General features: G+C 42.4%; 1 protein-coding gene across 2 annotated transcripts; it reads right to left on the reverse strand.

Annotated features, from left to right (window-relative positions):
- Positions 1-975: 975 nt before the first annotated feature.
- On the reverse strand, positions 976-18,742 carry Hmgcs1 (3-hydroxy-3-methylglutaryl-CoA synthase 1). Of its 2 annotated transcripts, XM_032898844.1 has the most exons (11): positions 18,488-18,607; positions 14,386-14,444; positions 8,878-9,335; positions 8,368-8,493; positions 7,493-7,657; positions 6,102-6,267; positions 5,078-5,248; positions 4,442-4,548; positions 3,824-3,949; positions 3,495-3,658; positions 981-2,682 (listed from the first exon to the last, which is right to left on the reverse strand). In XM_032898844.1, exons 3-11 carry the CDS (start codon positions 9,323-9,325, stop codon positions 2,593-2,595), a joined length of 1,563 nt encoding a protein of 520 aa, XP_032754735.1. In that variant the 5' UTR covers positions 9,326-9,335; positions 14,386-14,444; positions 18,488-18,607; the 3' UTR covers positions 981-2,592. The 2 variants fall into 2 exon arrangements, with proteins under 2 accessions (XP_032754734.1, XP_032754735.1); XM_032898843.1 differs by lacking the exon at positions 14,386-14,444 and having other exon boundaries at positions 976-2,682; positions 18,488-18,742.
- Between the last annotated feature and the right edge of the window lie 551 nt (positions 18,743-19,293).

A 19,293-nucleotide genomic window follows, 5' to 3' on the forward strand; every position in this document is an offset into this window, starting at 1 on the left:
AACCTGTTTGCCAACATCAGGAGTGTTCTCAGGGTTGCAGCAATCCCTTTGCCTGGGGGATTCGAGGCACTGTCTTCTCACAGAAAAGCATGTGAGGACAAGATGCCACAGAAACTCTCATGCCAACCCTGTTGAAGAGAGATCGTTCCTGAAGAACTGAACTAGTGTTCTGCTTTACGGGAGAAAAACAAAACTATTTTATTTGTGATCCTCTGCATCAAATTACTGCCTCAACAGAAATAAAATGTGCACTTGAACCTCAGGTTGGCTACTCTTCCCTACAATCAGTTGAGGAAAAACAAAACAAAAACCAGAGAGGATCCTTTAACCTATGATCAACTCTTCAAAGGTTTGAAGAAAGAACATTAAGATAGGTGATTTCTGCCTTGGGCATGGTAGCACATGCCTGGGATCCCAGCACTGAGGAGGTGGGGCAGGGAAGTCAGTCATTTAGGCTAGCCTACACGGGATTGTCTCAAAGAAAACAAAAATCTTGTCATTTAAAATGAGCCTGCTACAGCCTTTGTGTCAGCAACTTCTGGTTCAGTTGTCAGGAGACTCGAGTAGCAGAGATGATGAACTTTCATTTAAGTCACAGCAAGACCACAAGTAGCCAGTTCTGTGTTTAGTGTGAAAAAGTCAACAGAGCAGACTCCCACAGGACCCGGGAAAGGCAGTTCTGAGGATCCTAAAGTATGAAAAGGACCAGAGAGAAAAGAAAATAAAACAAACTGAATCTAGGTCCAAAATGCTAACATGAGCCATGACATAGGAGAATAATGTGCTGTTGTTTCCTAATCTGTAGAATCGTCAAGGCCACCCACAATACATTTTATTTCAGGTATAAGAGAGTGCGTTGCTTACACTGGGTTTGGAAATGTTTGAAGAATAAGCATGTAACACATTTAAAATAGCTATTTGCTGACTCCATGAACAAACTGTCCACTCAGAAAGAACACACAAACAGCTGAAGTATTTGTCTAAAACTTTATTTCAAAGTTATTCGCCTTGCTATCAGTAAGGTGTGGTTAACGCTCCGTGCCAACATTGCGAGGCTTGCCCACCCCTGGCAATGGACTCTGGGAAAGCCCCCTTCCTGGCACCCAAACGTTAAATTATTCTTTTCAAAACATACGGAACTCTCGATACTTGCAAAAAAATTACATGCACCATTTCCCCACCATTCATTAAATCTGAGCTTACATCATTCATCTATAGCAGTGGATATTAAAATGAGATCATTTTAACCAATTAAAACTGTACAAATCAAAATCCTACCAGTTAATATTGACAAGAATATCTTACAAATGCTACATTACATCTCACCTTGCAATCTGAAACATTACACGTTTATGTGTTTATTTTAGATAACTGAAACTTCACAGAATTAAACGCAAATAAAATTAAAAAATGTAGTTCTGTACATTAGTTTCAACTACTTCTGTTTTACAGTCTATGAGGCTCATGTCAGTTCAGCACCAAAAATCACCCAGAGAACTTTCTAATGAATTTTCTTGTTCATCTCATGTGGTAATTTTCGTTGTTTTAAAAGTCAAAGTTTAGGAAAAAATGTTATGAATTCTACTTCTAGATCTTGAAGTGAATATTCCTTTTGGCTAATCAGACTATGTGAAAATGTAGGTTAAATTTTCTAATTTTTAATTGAACAATATAAAAAAACAAACAAAACACAAAAAATACACAAACCACAAAGGGAAAAAGGTGTCTGGTGAATTTGAGTTGTCAAGTCTATAACCTGGGTCTGTAACACTGTAACCTAATAGTGCCCTGCCCATCCCTCCTACTTTACACTTTATCCCGCAGGTAAGGCGCTCGGCACCACAGCCAGCTTCTGTGCAGCAGCTCCACTGCCTCTCAGTGCAGCTGAGCACCAGCCACGGGCACCTGGCCAGAAAGTTCCCTCAGCTGTGCCCACAGAGCCCTGGTTGCTGTGACAGAGCCTGCTCAACGCCAGCATCCTTCTGCTCACTTGATTATGACTAACCTTTCTCACTGATGGTTCGTCCAGATCCTAGAACCATACCCTCTTTTTTTCTCTTCAGGATTTATAAATCTTCGAAAAAGATAAATGTTTGCCTTGCCATTAAGCAGGGTTTATGTGTAACATTTAAATTCCACAATCCCCAACCTAGAAAAAGGTTTTTTTTTTTCCCCCAAAAGCTACAGGTACTTTTTTTTATTTAAGTATAAAAATTCTTACACATAAAAAAAAAAAACAAAAAACAATTTTTAAACTGGACACCAGTACCTCCGCCTTTGCAGTCAGAAGCACTCAGTTCAGACCGCACTTGAAGCCTAACCCGCATGCGTGTAAACATGCAGCGAGGTATGAAGTCCTGCAGAGCCCTTAACACCATCGCAGTACATTCACCATTGGCCAGCCCACAGCAGGAAGCGTGTTAGGAGCTCAGCGGAGACTTTTCCAAAAACACAACAGTTTTCTGGGCTCTGTGTCAGTTACATTACATTTTTAAGCAACACGTAATCTGTAAAATTGTCCCAAGACATCCATTCCTCTAACCATTTCCATACCCCATCCCAGCCCCGAGCCTCTGTGAAGGCCACGGGCTCTCAGTGCTCCCCGTTACTGATGACAGCCGACTCAGGTTCGCCCGAGGTCGCAGGAAGTCTTGGCACTTTCTTAGCCGGGCTTGGAATATGCTAAAACCAAAAGAAAACAGTCATTGGCTTTTATAATCTTTTTTTCTCTAACAACCATAGGACTAATTAAAGTACACAGAGAAGCTAATACAGAACAAATTCGGAGAAGCCGACCCTAACGTACACTATAAAAATTTCCAAGGAGAGAGTTAAGCTCCCAGGCTTGACCTTACAGTGAAATTACTATGTAGTTAATCATTATGTAGTGAGGAGGGCTTGTCATAACATCTCACACTCAACTCAGAAACCACCTCCATGCGCTCCAGAGTGCATGCGATAGGGCTGTAATACACGGGAAAATCAGGAACTCCAAGCTTCAAGTTCTTGGTTTGAACCTGGCTTTCCCACTTACCTATGTATAGGTATAGACATCGTTACCCATGACCTGACTCACCCTGGAGTTGGTACCATTTGTAAACTTCAAAGAGGTTAGTATAAGGTTTACAAGGATTATAAAAGGAAATGTAACCAAAGTGCTTAACGTGTAGCAGGATTCAATCTATTGTCACTTCAGATATGAGGGGCTCAGCATCCTCGTCCTCTACACTGTTCACCAGCCCCTAAGACAAAGGGGCCGTCTCCCTAAAGCAAACTTCCTCTTGTTCCAGTTCTTGACAAATCTAGTACTTAGCATGTGCAACTGGAAAGGGCGCAGTTGTAAGCCCAAGGTCCAAAGCACATCGAGTCACAAAGCCCTTGCTTTACAGACATTTCTTTAAGATGCTCCATCTATTAAGGCTCCCAAACCCATATGGCAGTAAAAACTTCTCAAATCCTGCCAGGGGAGGATTAACACAACGAGGTTTACTGACCTCTGTAGCTGTGTTTGAATGCACAAGTCCCACTCCTTCATCCAAACTGTGGTCATTTGTGGAGGGACGCCGGGCATAAGTTCTTCTGTGCTTTTCATCCACTCTGACTAGATACCACGTTCCTTCAAAGAGTGAATCTATTGAACACTGGGGAATATAGTTGGCTGAAAGGAAAGGCAGAGCAGCACAAATTACTCATGATGTGACCCGTCTGGCAATCAAACTAAACAGAGAATTCTCACTGACATCACACTAGTACTAAACAAAGGCTTGACATCCTCGCCTTATGTACTGTTTAACATGAGCGGAGGTCTCAAACAGTATTTTACCTAAGTGATGTGTGTCCTCTCTGAGCTTCATGTTTTCAGCAAAGACGTCCGGTGCCACACACGTTCTTGAGTCAAGCCTTGACTTAAGGTCACATAAACTTGCTGTTATTTTGTCAAGAGCAGATCCTAAAAGAGCAAATAAGTCCAACATTAAAGGACCAAGAACAGAACCCTCAAAGGAACTTAAATGCTGCCAAAGTCAAGTAATACCTCTCTTTAAAATTACTGCCTCTGGTTTAGCTATACAAGGTATTGTCTTGAGACAGCTTCCTACCACCTTTAGTACCAGCTAGCCTACAAACAAAGAAATATGTGGGATTTGAAACTATAAACGATTTTTCTACGGCCAATCCTCAGTATAATTTCCAGTGATGCCAAGTTTCCCCTCAATATATTTGTTTCTTCTTGCTCAAGGAAAGCACAAATGTTTGCTTCAATATAGTCCAAACCACAGGGGGAAATTCAATGTGCTGTCCATGAAGGGTAGAGAGTAGAAATTATGGATGTAACGAAACAGAGAATGATCTACCGACTGGCTGATGCACTCATCTGAGAAGGTGCGGAAGCAACCTGACTGCAGTGGGTCTGCAATGCGCTCTTGCTGACAGAGGCCCTTACCTGGTGTGGCATCCTGTGTGACTTTAAGGGAGTAGAGAGTGGCAGCCAAGCCAGAACCGTAAGAGAACACTCCAATCCTCTTCCCGGCCAACTGTTGAGGTGAGTACCTGTGGAAGGAAAGAGGCACACTTAACAGACACAAACTACCAAGTGTCAGGAGCCACATACGCAGCCTATAGCAACACAGGATCTAACCTGAAGCTGTTTACTTTGAGATATGTCTGTCTGCCTACACAGCCCAGGCTGGACTTGCACTAACAATCTCCCTGGCTCGGCATCCAGCATGTTGGGATTCCAGGTGGGTGCCACTCCTAATTCATGTTCTTGCAGACCGACCTAAGAGTAAGCAAGCTGACTTGAGTTTTAGTAGTAGACTACACTCTCAGCTTACATCTTTTAGGAAAGGATGGAACTCAAAACTATTAAGCTACTCATAAATCCTCATCGTTAGAGACTAGGGGTTCAATTTTAAGTAAAGAGTAATAAGGAGCCAGGAAAGTCTACAAGCTATTAACAACGCTCAGCGAAGAGCCGCAGCTTTTCCCGTCCTTCAGAGCGCAGACGGCAGCAGACCCGACCTGAAGACAAAACACCACTTACAGCCCAGGGTGTCGGAGACCAGAGACTGATACTCACTGTGCCAGAACAGAAGCAAGGGAACCGTATACAGAGGATGTGTACATGTTTCCATTTTGATTCGATACAAGCAAAGATGCCTTTGTTTTCTGGTTGAATAGCTCAGCACTAGCCTTCATAAACGCCTTTTCCACATCTCTGTCGAAGTAAGTATCTTCTAATTTCACATCCCTGAAAGAGTACATAAAGAGACAATTATATAGTGTTTAAACACCATGCTTTTATTGTATTAGTAGTTGTCGTAATTAATACTCAAATCTGCGAATATATAGGGCTTTGTTTCACCATTTTTAAAAGTCAGGGAGCACCATTGTAACTGTATAAATTGTATTAGCCAACTGTACAGTTCTTTGCCTAACTTGCTATGGTCAAGTTAAGACAACTTGATCCTGATAGGCTGATAGACTCACAGTCCCGCTGGAGCTTCAGAGCCACTAAACACAGAATTCACAAGTCTCTCAAATCCAGCCATGTCTATCCATCTAGTTTAAAAAGGCATGACACAGGAACAGGAGCTCATCAAACGGAGAGGACAAGGCTGAGCACACTACAGTCTGAACCCTGAGGGCAGGTTCACTCCTGCTAAACTGCAGGCTGACCCAGGGCAAGAGGACCGCAGAGGAAGGAGAGCTAATGCAGCTGTGGTGAACACTGGTGTCTGTGATCACATTATTGTGCTGATAACAATGAGACTGCAGCTAAAAACAGACATCAGAAACTTAAGACGCCATGACTCATGACTTTGTGTAGATAAGCCAGCTGCTACCTCTTTGGAACAGTTTTTCATTAAATAAAGTTTTTCGGGTTTTTTATTTTATTTATTTTTTTTGAGACAGAGTTTCTCTGTGTAACCTTGACTGTCCTCAAATGTAGATCTTACCTGCCTGTGCCTCCCAAGTGCTGGGGTTAAAGACTTGCACCACCACCACTCAACTACAATGGAATGGTTTTTGACTGTACGTTTAGGTCTGTACATATAAATACTTATAATGTAGAATTAAGCACATCATAACAGCTTCCTTACCCAAAGGCTTCCAGCCCACTGTAAATACTGTTTTTGTCTCTGTTTTGGTCGTTGAGAAAGTCATTCAGGAACATCCTAGCTAGAGATTTCTGCACCAGTTTACAGTACGGCGAGTGAAAGATCATGAAGCCAAAATCATTCAGGGTAAAATCTTTATCCTTTCCCTCTGAAAGAGAAGACAAGAAACGATGACATCACAGAAGCCAGCAAACTTTACCTCGACTTCGGAGCAGGCTAGGATGTTTGTATCTGTATTTACTTATTAATTTCTATGATTAAAACAAGTTTATGTGCTACACTACGAAGAGAGTGGAGGGGATGGCAACAGAAGAGCCACCTGCCCTGTGTCCTCAAACTGTGACCCAAAATCCTGTCCGACGAAATCTCTCAATAGTTTAAAATGTGGATTTAGACGCTCAGCTATATGGCGGTTTCACAGATTTTCAAATATGAGTCATAACATTAGCAGATCAGTTGGATCCGCATTTCTTTCTTTTTTTTTTTCTTTTTTTAAATCATAGGAAAAAATAGTAAACATCATTAATTTGCAGTGTGGGTAATTTCACAGCACTTCTATTTCTGTTAAGTATATACATATATAAATTGTACTTAGTGTGGGGTTCTAATCAAAAAGCTGAAATATCACTGGCCTCTAAAAAACATACTGCTAAGTTTGATGTGGACATGCCTGTAATTCTAGCACTGGGGAGCCTGAGGAGGATCCTGAGTTTGAGGCTGGTCCAGGTTATAGAGCCAGACTTTATGTCAAGAAACACTATTGTTAAATAATGACATTTAAAATATACTGCTAAGTAGGTACAAATAGTGCTGTGTTGTTACATATTTTAAAATTCTAGAACAGTACCTTTTATACAGCACTAGAATGTTTCTTTCTTCATGGCTACTATATTCCTTAATATTTGTCATATTATTTTTAACCCTTTCATCTTTAAGAAGCCAAATTTTAATAAGGAAAAAGTAACTTTTTAAACAGTTGCCTCTGAAAATGGTTGAAAACTAAAACCTCATTTAATTACTTTTCTCAAAAAATTTAATGAAGTTCAAATGTGTTTTGTACTATAATTGAAAAGTCAACTTAAGTTTTAAGAATAACTCAGTGGGGGGTTGGGGATTTAGCTCAGCGGTAGAGCGCAAAGGCCCTGGGTTCAGTCCCCAGCTGGGGGGTGGAGGGAATAACTCAGTGGAAATCTTGTGTCTTTACCAGAGACTCAGACAAAATGATAGTTAGCACATGAAGAAGTGGTAAAAAAGGTATCCATGAAGGTTGTTCAAAAAAAGATTCTTACTCCAGTCACCCAGCACATTCATTCTAACACTGCCCTCCAGATACCTGAATCTCATACAAGAAAAATGGCTGGAGAAAAACCCACCTTTCTGCCACTGGGCCCGGATCTTTTTGCGGTAGACAGAATAGCAGCGGTCCAATGCGCTGAGGTAGCACTGTATGGAGAGTTTTCCATCTACCACAGGGTATTCAGAGAGCATGTCAGGCTTGTAAAAGTCGTAGGCATGCTGCATGTGTGTCCCACGAAGCCCTTTAAAACCAAAAGGGGAGATGATACAATCCTGCTTTGCATTTTAGTAGCATACTGACTTATTTAAGGGCCCTCTTCAACCAGTCAAGCCTTAGCACTTCAATACAGGAAGTGCAAGGTGAAGCCAATATAATTTAAATCAAACCTAGCAGCGTCATGGGCACCAAGACTCCTGCAAGTTTCCTAACTGACTGACTAGGAAATGTTGCTGGTCTCCTGAAGATAAATGACTTACCCCTGACTGTGAGCATGTCACTACTCTTATTTCTTTAACGTTACCTCAGCCTACTTTACTTCTTTGTAACGGGAGGACAGCTCTCCCTTTTGGGAAAGTGATACACAGAAGGCATTTGGCAGCCAGTAACATTCAGCAAGTAGTAGCTTCTGCTACTGTATTCAATTTCTCAGAACATTGTGTCACTAAAATAAGTAAGTATAAATGAACAGTGAATATAAATAAGCATGCTATAGCACACCTATAATCCCAGGTACTTAGAAGCCACAATAAGATCAAAGTCGTGGGCCTGCTTGGGTGACAGAGAGAGCAGGAGGCCAACCTACAGAACTCGGTGATAACCTGTGCCTTGAAACGTAAAAAGGAAAGGGCTGGGGAGAAAGCTACGACACAGAATGCTTGCCTCACATGCACAAATCCTAAGGTTCAAGCCCAGAACCCCAAAGATAAAAGAAACGCCTTCTCAATTACTCACCTCGGTCAAAAATTAAAGGAGCATTTGGCCCAATTAGCAGAGCCACAGCTCCAACTCCACCTGTAGGCCTGGCGTTTCCTGAGGCATATATAGCGATGTCTCCTGCAACTACCAAAGCGTATCGTCCTGAAAATTAGAGTTCAGAGTGATTAGAATTACAAAATCATGCAAGTGAACTCAAGTCTGTTCTATTTTCTCCAGAATATGCTTTCTACATATTAGTAAAAGAAAAATCCAAAAAGCATTCTGTCTAAATTTTGAACAGATCATTTTTTCCAATTCATATACAGTGAAAGTCAGTAATCTTGTAAATGTATTTGGACTAGTATAACTAGTACTAGCTTGCACACAGCACAGAATGAACAGCCATTGGAGGGCTAGCATAGTATTCATTACCAGAGACCCCGGATTCTACGCTCAAGGAGGGCTTTTGCGCGTGCATGTATGCATGCGCATTTACTGTGTTTGTTTGCTTTTATGTTTCAGAAAGAACAAAGACACTGAACATACCATCCCAAGAGCTGGATTCGATCCAGTTCACAGCATTGAAGACTGCGGCTGTGCCCCCATAGCATGCATTAGTTGTATCTATTCCTTCTATATCTGTATTCCCAGACTCCTCAAACAGCTGCATCAAATTAGACTTCACGGATTTTGATTTGTCGATGATTGTCTCTGTCCCGACTTCCAGCCGCCCAATGCAGTCATAGGAAAGGCTATTTCTCTCCATCAGTTTCTGAACCACAGTCAGGCAGAGAGAGTTGATGTCTTCGCGATCCGTGCAGAAGCCCATCCTGGCCTGGCCCAGGCCAATGGTATACTTTCCAGCATCTACACCATCGTATTTTTCCAACTCAGCTTGATCAACATACTGAGAAGGAAAGTAGATTTCAAGGGCAACGATTCCCACATCTTTTGGCCAGCAAGCCTCTGCATTCAAAGGAAGTGACCCAGGCATGGTGAAAGAGCTGCACAAAGACAAACAAAAATGCAGCTTTAGATCTTACGTTGCTGACTTATCAAGTTCAAGGCTGCAAAACAGAGGGTGATGATTCAAGTAACCGGGACCACCAAGGTTTCCCTAAGCCTGTGCATGGTATTGGGGGGAGTCAGTTATAAATACGTAAAGCAGCAACTGCATGAACGGAATACAATCTGTTGGTTTGAATTACAACTTTTAGAAAGACTTCCCCCTTACTCAAAAGTTATCTTAAGAGTCAAACATGATCTAAGGCTGGGATCCAGCTCAGTGGCAGAGAACTTGCCTAACATGTATAAGACCATGGGTTCAATCCCTAGCAACACACACACACACACACACACACACACACACACACACACACACACACACACACACACACCTTTTCCTTAAGATTTTTTTTCTTAAAGAACTATGAAATAAAACAATAACTCAAAAGTATGACTGACAAAGGTTGGAGCAATGGTTTAGTGGTTAAGAGCACTTATTGCTCCTCTAGAGGACCTGGGTTTCATTCCCAGTGCCCACATCAGCTGCTCACAACCTCAGGGGGCTCCAATTCCAGGCAATCTCCCGCCTGCTGGCTTTCACTAAGACCCGCATTTCAGTGGTGCACAAAAACTCACATAGAAAGGCAGGCAGGCAGGCAGGCGGGCAGGCGGGCAGGCAGGCAGGCGGGCAGGCAGGCGGGCAGGCGGGCATGGACGGGAACACACACACACACACACACACACACACACACACACACACACACACACACACCCTAACAAAGAAATAGTCTTTTTAAAAATAAATGAAAAATCAATCAAAAAGACTTTATTTTGACACCATTGAAAAGTATTAAACAAATTATCCACTGTCTAGATTTCCTTACCAAAAGAAACAAAACTTACTAGCTCTTCATACCACTGTTATCTGCCAGGGGGCTAGTCATTTAACTTAGGAGCCTCAAGGCCTTTAAATGCTTTATTCATCAAGAAATGAAAACTCAGTCTGGATGTTTCCAGCAGGGTGTGTATGGAGAACTTGTTAGTACAGGAAGTGGTTACAAACCTCCTGGCTTGGCTGTGGGAACAACGGGGAAAAGCTATTCTTCAAACCCCACGAGGCTGAACTCCTACAACATCCCAGTTCCCGTGTCAGGTGATGCTGCCCCATCCATCTACACACAGCTGCCAGCCACCTGATCAAACTGCTTTGCTGTCTGCGGCAGCACCTGTCATCCTACTGCTAAACTGACCCTAAGAGTGAAAAGTCACACTCAATATGACCTGTCCTCTGCCACTCTAAAACCTCTGGCTTAATATTAAAATAGAATAAAAACACAGGCTATTGCTATAGTGAGTTCATTATTAAGATTTTGGGGGAATAGCTAAAACAGAAAAGCTTGGCCCTTAGAATATGAATTTTTTTTTTTTTCCGGAGCTAAGGACCAAACTCAGGGCCTTGCGCCAAGCGCTCTACCACTGAGCTAAATCCCCAACCCCATGAAATATTTTTATAGCACAAAGTCACTAAGGACATATTAAAACACAAAAAAATCAGCACCTGGCAGCTAAGTTAAAAGACTCTACTTTTTTGATAGGCTCTATTCTCTAACCTGATTTGGTCTGAAATTCAAAGTCATGAAGATGGGACCTCCCGAGGGGTTAGTATTTGTGGTTTGAGCCTAGGCTCCAGCATGGATTGGTAGTCTTTCAAGAAGACATCAGAGAGCTGGTTCAAGTCTGCGTGCTTGCGTTCTGTCTTGGCTGTGTACGGCAATGAGCAGGGAGCCATTTCCAGTCTACAAAGGAGCCTTAACAAAGAAGGGACCATGTGTGTGCCTTGAGCTATACTCTAGAACTTAAAAAAAAAAAATCTGTTTTTGTTGCTTAGTCTTTCCAGACTATGCAGTCTATGGCATTATCTTCATATGGTACTAACTTGTTATGGTATCCAAGGAGATTAAAAGATCTGGGTGACTTCAACCAAGTCCAAATGCTTTCTAATCTCTTCATGTCTTAGATTTCTGTATATCCCATTTTGCCAAGCATAGTGTCATAGTGTATGTACTATTCAATGGGGAAACAATAATTAAATGTAATAATTTGTCAATTATACCTTTTAAGCCCTAAATTACTGACTCTGGTTCAGTGCTCAATACATTAAAAAAAAAAAAAAAAAAAAAAAAAAGCCTGCTATCACCAACAGTTAGACCCAGAAGCATACATTGCAATACAAGGGGTTCATTCTAGTGATAGCAGAGTAAGAGAGTAAAGAAGTGTTCACCTCCCTACCTCCTCAATCTGCAGCTCCTTTTCTGAGTCTCCAATCAAAAGGAATGAGCTACTTTAGAAGCTCTCTATCAATTCTCTGACTACCTAAAGTTGGTCCCCACTTCACTAACTGAGGTTGGCACGGATTCTAAATTACGTCCCGTCCCTGGCATAACCCAGAGCAAAAAGCTCTAAAACTAGCATTAGGGCATGCCTTTAATCTCAGCCCTCAGCACACAGTGGCAGGTGGATCTCTGAGTTTGAGGCCAGCCTGGTGGTCTACAGAGTAAGTTCCAGAACAGCTAGGGCTGTTATACAAAGAAACCTGGCCGCGAAAAACACCCCCAAAAAGTGAACTAATTAAATGACAAAAGACCAATATACAGGGTGCTGAATTCAGTCTCCAGAACTTCAAAGAAAAGGTGAATAGAGAAGGAAGTCAGCCCATACATTTATGGAAGTAGGTAGCTGGTCTTTCACAAAAATGTAGGTTAACTCAAAAGCCCACCACGCATCAAGTTCACGACTCTGATTATGTATGCATGCGTGCAAACTTGTGTGTATATGCTGTCTAATTTGGTCAGTATTATTCATTCTCAGAGAATTTCTAGTAGACGTTTCAATATGGATGTTCAATAATGTCCAATTTGAAATATAGCAGATGTTAACTTGGGGGGGGGTGTGAGAAAACAAAACAAAATAAACCAACCGACTAACCAAACCCCAGCCAAAGAGGATGAAGAAGAGTATGGCACAGGAGAGAAGAAAATGAAGCCATCACTTGGTGGTATTTAGAACAGAAAGTTGATATAACTTTCCAACTAAAATGTTACTGTTGGTCTCCTATTAACCATGTGCTCTTATAGCCTCCCAAATGCTAAAATAGACCAGATATGCAAAAGTCAAAATGCTTAAATTATAGCATGTTGAGATTTGGTTGTTTGCTATGCTAAATACTGGTTGCTTCCAGAGACTCAGGTGATGTGATGTGACCTTGTCCCCCAAGTTATTCCTGATTGGTAAATAAAGATGCTGACAGCCAATAGCTGGCCAGAAGAGACATAGGCAGAGTTTAGAGTTCCTGGGTTTGGGGTCAGAGGAGCACCATGAGGGGAAAGAGAAGATAGAGAAGCCACCATGGGGTAAAAATTTTAAAATAATGGCCATGTTGGTTGGCTAACTGGAGCTAAAAGAAGTCCATACAAGGGGTTGGGGATTTGGCTCAGTGGTAGAGCGCTTGCCTAGGAAGCGCAAGGCCCTGGGTTCGGTCCCCAGCTCCGAAAAAAAAGAACAAAAAAAAAAAAGGAAGTCCATACAAAACATGACAAATTATATAATGGGATTATTGGCTGGAAAAGAGACATAGTAACATAGAGGATAGTATCTGCCCAGCTCTTGTGCAGATTAAGGCTTGCTATACATTAAAGGTCATATGTGTCTTTTATCCAGAAACTAAATGGTTAAAGGTGGGGTAGAAACCTTGGATTGGGATTAAATTTTTATAATAGCGTGTTGGCTCCTTATCTGGTCAATGAAAGAGATGTTCTGTTTAATTAACTGTACTTAAGAACATACTTTTCTAAATAGAATTTTGAAAATCTAATAGTTAAAAACATACCACTTAAATTTTTGGTAATAAGGTGGATTATCTTTCACAGTTGTGAACTTGCAATTATTAAACAGGGTAGCATAGTGAGGACTCTGCATTTGTAATAAAATACAAAGGTTTCTCCCTTCAGCCTCAACTGTATTAATGGTACATGCCTACCCACAAGGCTCTGGTGGACTAACCAAGTCTTCCAGCCAGCAAGCACCCTTAGGAGGTCTCTTCCACTCCCCAGAGAGACCACACCCTTCACTACAAGTCCTAACAAAGACAGGCAAGAAATCTTGTTGTGATTTTCCTCAATGGCTGAGACAGACAGCTTTGGGGTCTTGGCTATGGTAACAGTCTCCTAGCAGAGCTCTGCACTCCACTCCGGCTCTGTCCTAAACTAAACTATGCCTCCCAGTTTTTAGCCACTGCAAATTCTCAAAGCTTTTCCTTTGCTGTTTAGGGTCAGCATCTGTTTCTTATGAGAAATGGTGCTACATATACATATTACACTGCACATAATCAGGGTGCTGATCGGAACACTGCAACTCCCATCTATTCTCATGTATCCATGGACTCACCCGAGCCAGATAAGTGTCTTTTGAAACTGTAATTTAAAAAGCATTATTAATACAGAGTGTGGTGTGAAATCACAGCATTTGGGAGGCTGAGGCAGAAGAACTGAATCAGTTACCAAATAAGATCCTGCATCAAACTAACAAACAGCAAATAAAATGAACGAACGAACGAACGAACAAACGAATGAATGAATGCATGCATGCATGCATGAGCAAGCAAACAAGCCAGCCAGCCCGACTGGCTGCTATGCCTGTTGATTATTTCAGATTAAGTTATATGGCTACGTTTTATTACCTCTATTTTTCATTTTACAAGTAAACACTAACTTTTAGATATAAAATTAGTAAGTCTCTAGACACGTGTATAGCATTAACTAATCTGTAAAAGTAACACATAGTTTTAGGAAAGTATGGCTCTAAGCGTGGTGGTACATGCCTTAAACCATTTGGGAGAAGCAGGCGCATCCTTCCAGCCAGGTGACACGGTGAAGAAGGGAAGGGGGGGGGGGAGAAAAGCCTATGTGGCACATACAAACTGTTATTAGCTAGGATCAAAATCGCACCCCTTAGAGAAAACACCTTCCTTAAGAAGCAGCACTGGTGCCATACCTGTGTGAAGGACAGAGAACTGTAGTCTCCAGGTCTGTCACCGGTTCCTCCTTCAGGCACTAGAAGTTTCAAATGAGAACCTCTTTTAAAGTCATAAGGCACTATGCAAATCAATGACTTCAATTCAGAAAGTTAAAACAGGGACTTCCTTATCTGTATTATATTAAGCAAAAAACAATTCAACGAGTGTAGTTCTTAAAGTTTATAGAATGCTTGCCCTTGATCAGTTCTTATATAGGCATAAGTAAACCCTGAATTTGTAAGAAATGAGATTACTACATTGGGGGGGGATGAAGGAGGCTTTGATTACAACATTACACATACACTTTCAGAGAATAGCTTACTGTTTATCCTTTGTCTCAAATTATGCTGTGGTCTCTCTGGAAATTAAGCAGGCCAAGTCAAGACCATTTCTCAGTAGGGTAGAAAATACCATTCCTCCCCACGTTGAAATAAAGTAACTTACTAGGGTCTTGAAGCCATGACTATAATTTGTATCAAAGGCATGTCCTCTAAATGTTACTATATGCCTTTTCTACTTGTTTATTCTTGACTGCTGGGATCAAATCTAGGGCCTCCCTTAAACTAGTCAAACACTGGCCACACCCTCAGTCCTCTTTCTATTTTAATTAAACTAAGGAGAAAAAGTAGGGAAGGAAAAAGACACAAAGAAAGAATCTGAGCAAGAAAGAAATAGAGGGCTGTAGGGCTAATTACAGGCAATGTATGTGACATCGTATGATCTGAAAGAGAGAAAAGGGCAGTAAATGGCACTTTGGAGAAAAACCTATCAGAGAGCTTTAAGCTTTTGATCCGATTCTCCAGTTGCTAGGAGGGTGCAGTTCTGGATCTTTAATCTAAAAAGCTTGAAACCTAAGCACACCAAAGTCCAAGTTTTTGAATGCTGTGTAGAAAGCTCATCTGAACTCATGTGACCTGTCAGTGAAATGCACCCAACAATACAAATATTCTATCTTCAGATTTCAGGTGCATGTGAAACATAAATTTCACCTTTAGACTTGGATCTTGACTACAAAATATCTATCTATCTATGTATCTATCTATCTATCTGCAAATGTTTTAAAACATGAAACACTTATTTCAGACCCACACATTTCTGATAAAGAATACCCAACCTATACTGCCAAAGTCCAAAGTAAGACTGTAACATCTTTTCAGAGAAAGTGTTAAAAGGAATGGTCATAGATCAGCTAAAGAACTGTTAGCAGCCACACACACCACAGCAAAGGCAATCACAATACAGACATTCTGAATTTGGCCAAGGCTGATCAGACTGTCTAGAGTTGATATTATTTTCTTTGCCGAAAGTGACTCACTCTCCCTTTAGCTCACTTCCCACCCTTGATTCAAACAAGTACCCAGATAACCTAATCTAGCACACCCTGGACCTTGATAAACGTAAGAAGTTACTTGCTGATGGAGAGAAAACAGGGTATTTACAGCGTTCATCTTTCTCTAGGAGCACATGAGCAAAAACTATTAGAAAGTCTAAAACTTTCCTAGATAAATCAGTTTTCTAATCAAGGACCTGTATTTCTATACAGACACATCATTCACACTAAAGTCAGTACAGCCTACACCACTGAAATATTAGTTATGAGGAGTCTTTCTATCTGCATTGGACAGTATATTTTGATTCTTCTTGTTTGTTTCTTGAGACAGGGTTCCTGAATGTAGCTGTGGCTGCCCTGGAATTCACTATGTAGACTAGGCTGGCTTTGAACTTGCAGAGATCCAAGTTCTTTTGGATCTGCCTCACTGAGTACTGAGATTAAGGGTATGCACCATGTCCAGATATCTGATTCTTCTGAACTATTGAGCAGTGGTAGAAACTTAAGAGTAAAGAACACTTAAAGATTAGGTGAATTTGGAATTATAACAACCGCAGGACTACTTTTTAGACTCAAATACCTCTCATCAGTAAGTTATGCTATCACTTTTGAGATAAACTAAGTGTATTGGGCCAAACAGTGTCTAGGAGTTTAAAGAAATTGGTTTCCTACTACTATTGTTCAAAGCAAAGGGGAGGTTTGAATCATGCCCAGATCCTAATCTGAGCACTGTATGGAGCGCAAATGGAATCAGGGCATCTGCCAGTCTTTCACACTTTCTCACATGAACTCACACACAACCATAAACCCTCCAAAGGGTGAACTTTAAAAGGATGGTTTCTCTTTATTGCTCAGTTGGCAGACATTAAGGGAACATCAACAAGTACCAAGCATTAGGATGAACAGATTAAGAGTCTGGGGCTATTCCGCAGCCATTCACTAGGTAACATGTTTCTCATCCTTTTTAATCTAAAAGCAGCACAGCTGTCTGCTATATGGCTCTCTCAGACCGGCCATCAAGTACTGAGGCTATGTTTTATTCTAAATGAAAGTATAGTCACCTCTGACCACTCCGCTTACATAAATGTAAAAAAATGTAACAAACTCTGATACATAGTCCATTATCTCCTTCAGCCACAGATCCCCTGGCTAATGAAAAGTCCAGCCACGTATTAAATCATTCTAGAAGACCCAGAAAACCCACATTCCATCAACATCTTGGGATTTTTCCATTTCTTCTAAAAACAATACATCTAAAAATCTGTTAAAAAAGAAAAAACCTCAGAGATAAGTCCACCAGTTAAATGATATGAATAAGCAGGAGGACTGCTTATGAAAACAAACATTAAAAGCAAGGCCCAGATGACTTCAGACATAATCTTTATACTCCCTCTTCCCTAATGAGAGCATTACACTGAAGGGGAAACTTGCTCATTTAGAAGAGAAACAACCACAGAAAGAAAACAGCCTCTCCTCCTAATTCACGAAACAGGCTATTCTTGCTCTCCATCTCCATGCAAAAATAACTGAAACGTAAAAGTCTGATCAAAGAACATGAACTGTTTAGAAGTTTCAACCCGCTAAGAGTCACTTGCAGATATCCATCAGGGACTTGCAGTCTGTCTCCTGTCCGATGGAATCTGTACAATAAAAATTTCAATCATAGCATGGAAAGCGTGCCCTTGCTTCTAGTGATTCAACCCTAAATACTGAGAATGTTAGCGGCCATCAGAACACTCCCCTGGGGGTTCTGCCTCAACACCAGCAGGAGGGAGGGGTTGCAGTAGAGGTGGGTAGAGATCTCAGCCAGAGATGGCCTGAGGCCAAAGGCCACAGGGACAGGCTTGGCAAGAAGGACAACCTCCTGCCTTCTACTCCCCAATTCCCTCCTCCACAATGTTGCAAAGCAATTCTTTCTCTACCACTGGTCAAAGATAGTCACGTTTCCAAAGATTTCCATACACCTAGCTTTGAAACTTCAATGATCTAACCCAAAGTCTGTGTGCCGGTAAGGCCATCACATCTTTATAACTCTTAAGGCTGGTTGTTACTAACCAAACCGTGAACTTATTAGCAGGGAGGGAGGGGAAAAAGGAGAGGGAGGGGAGGGAAAGGGGGAGGTGCCCAGCTTACTAATCTTAGATTTTTAAGCAAGCCACGTACCAAAGGTGTCCAGACCATCAATCCTTGGCTAGGCCTAAATCACAATTGTGATTTCTTGCACCTGAATTGGGGAAAAGTACCGCTGCCCACTTCCTCTCATCAATGCTGTAAATGGAGGCAGGACACACCCCCTGCCGACCTACAACCCTCCCTCTGAACCTGAGCTTCCCCATCCCTTTGGGGTCTACGATTAATTAACCCGAGGAAAGCTATGACAGCCCAGCTCCATTCTCATCCCCTGCTGACGCCCCCACTTCGGTGGTCACAGGCACCTCTAAGGCGACTCCGACTTCTGACTATGTCATCAGAACACCAGGCTCTCAACGCCCTTTGCCTTCTCTCTGAGTCCCGCCTGCCCACAGAGGAGCCCGGGTCCCCTCCTCCGCCTCTCAGCGGACCGGGGTCCCCAAGCCCTCTAGCTCCCGCACAAACCCGCTCCCTGAGCCCCATCCTCCAGGACCCGGTCCACGCCATAGCCCTGACCAGAGCGCAGTGCCTTCCGGCCTAGTCAAGGACACTGCCTCTTCCCAGCACACGCCGCTCGCGGTCTCGGCGGTCGGCTGGCTGGCCCCGCGCGGGACACTCACCCAAACGCGATCGGACCCTGGGAGTAGAACGGAGCAAAGGACGGAGGACAGTAGTCTGTGGCTCCCGCCCTCAGCAGCTTTATAGCCACCGACCCACCCGACTCCGGCAATGCCGGGAGGGGACAGAGGGCAGGACAGCGGCTATCTCAGCCAATCACGGGACTCAGAGTCGCTCGGCAGTGCCCGCCCCTCGACCCACTCTCTACCAATGGGAGGAAAATGAGGGGCGGTGACTCGCTAGGGTTTTCCCTGGCTGCTGGAAGGGCGGGGGAAGGGGTGGGAACAAAGTCGGAGGACCTGGGAAGTGGGGTGAGACGGTGACGTAGGGTGGCCCGAGAACAAGCCTGCCAATGACGGGACGGCGAGAGACGGCGAGAGCCAACGGGAGCGGAGTGAGAGGTTCTCCGACCAATTGAAGGTCAGTGAGAGGAGCTAGGGACCAATGGCGACTCCGCGTCCCACTACTGGGGAGAGATGGTCAAGTGTGGGAGGTGAGTTGGTCCCTGCTTGGGAGGCTGTCAGGTTGCTTAGCAACCTCAGCTAGGCTTCACCTGTAAAATATTTTAAATACTTGATTTGAATTCAATCATGACTCTTTCTAGTTTCCAGAGCAGCAAAGTGTGTCTTCATCACAAGTTATAGCATAATACTTCACCCAGAATTTCTAAATTTGTAAGTATTCTAAGTGTCCAATTCAAAACTTCGTTGGCTTTTATAGAAACTGCAATTGAGACAACAAGTAAACCTAAAATACATATTTTAGGGTTTAGGGGTCAACGAAAATGATGCAGGTCTTGTCTGAGAAG

Source organism: Rattus rattus, chromosome 3, assembly GCF_011064425.1.
Source record: "Rattus rattus isolate New Zealand chromosome 3, Rrattus_CSIRO_v1, whole genome shotgun sequence".
Taxonomy (NCBI): domain Eukaryota; kingdom Metazoa; phylum Chordata; class Mammalia; order Rodentia; family Muridae; genus Rattus; species Rattus rattus.

Excerpts from the sequence above, each read along its gene's own strand:
- Hmgcs1 (XM_032898843.1), bottom strand. The coding sequence starts at position 9,325 with ATGCCTGGGTCACTTCCTTTGAATGCAGAGGCTTGCTGGCCAAAAGAT. Across the intron at positions 8,494-8,877 it reads CGAATCCAGCTCTTGGGATG|GACGATACGCTTTGGTAGTT; the intron begins GTATGTTCAGTG and ends TCTAATTTTCAG. Across the intron at positions 2,683-3,494 it reads ATTCAAACACAGCTACAGAG|CATATTCCAAGCCCGGCTAA; the intron begins GTCAGTAAACCT and ends TTTTGGTTTTAG.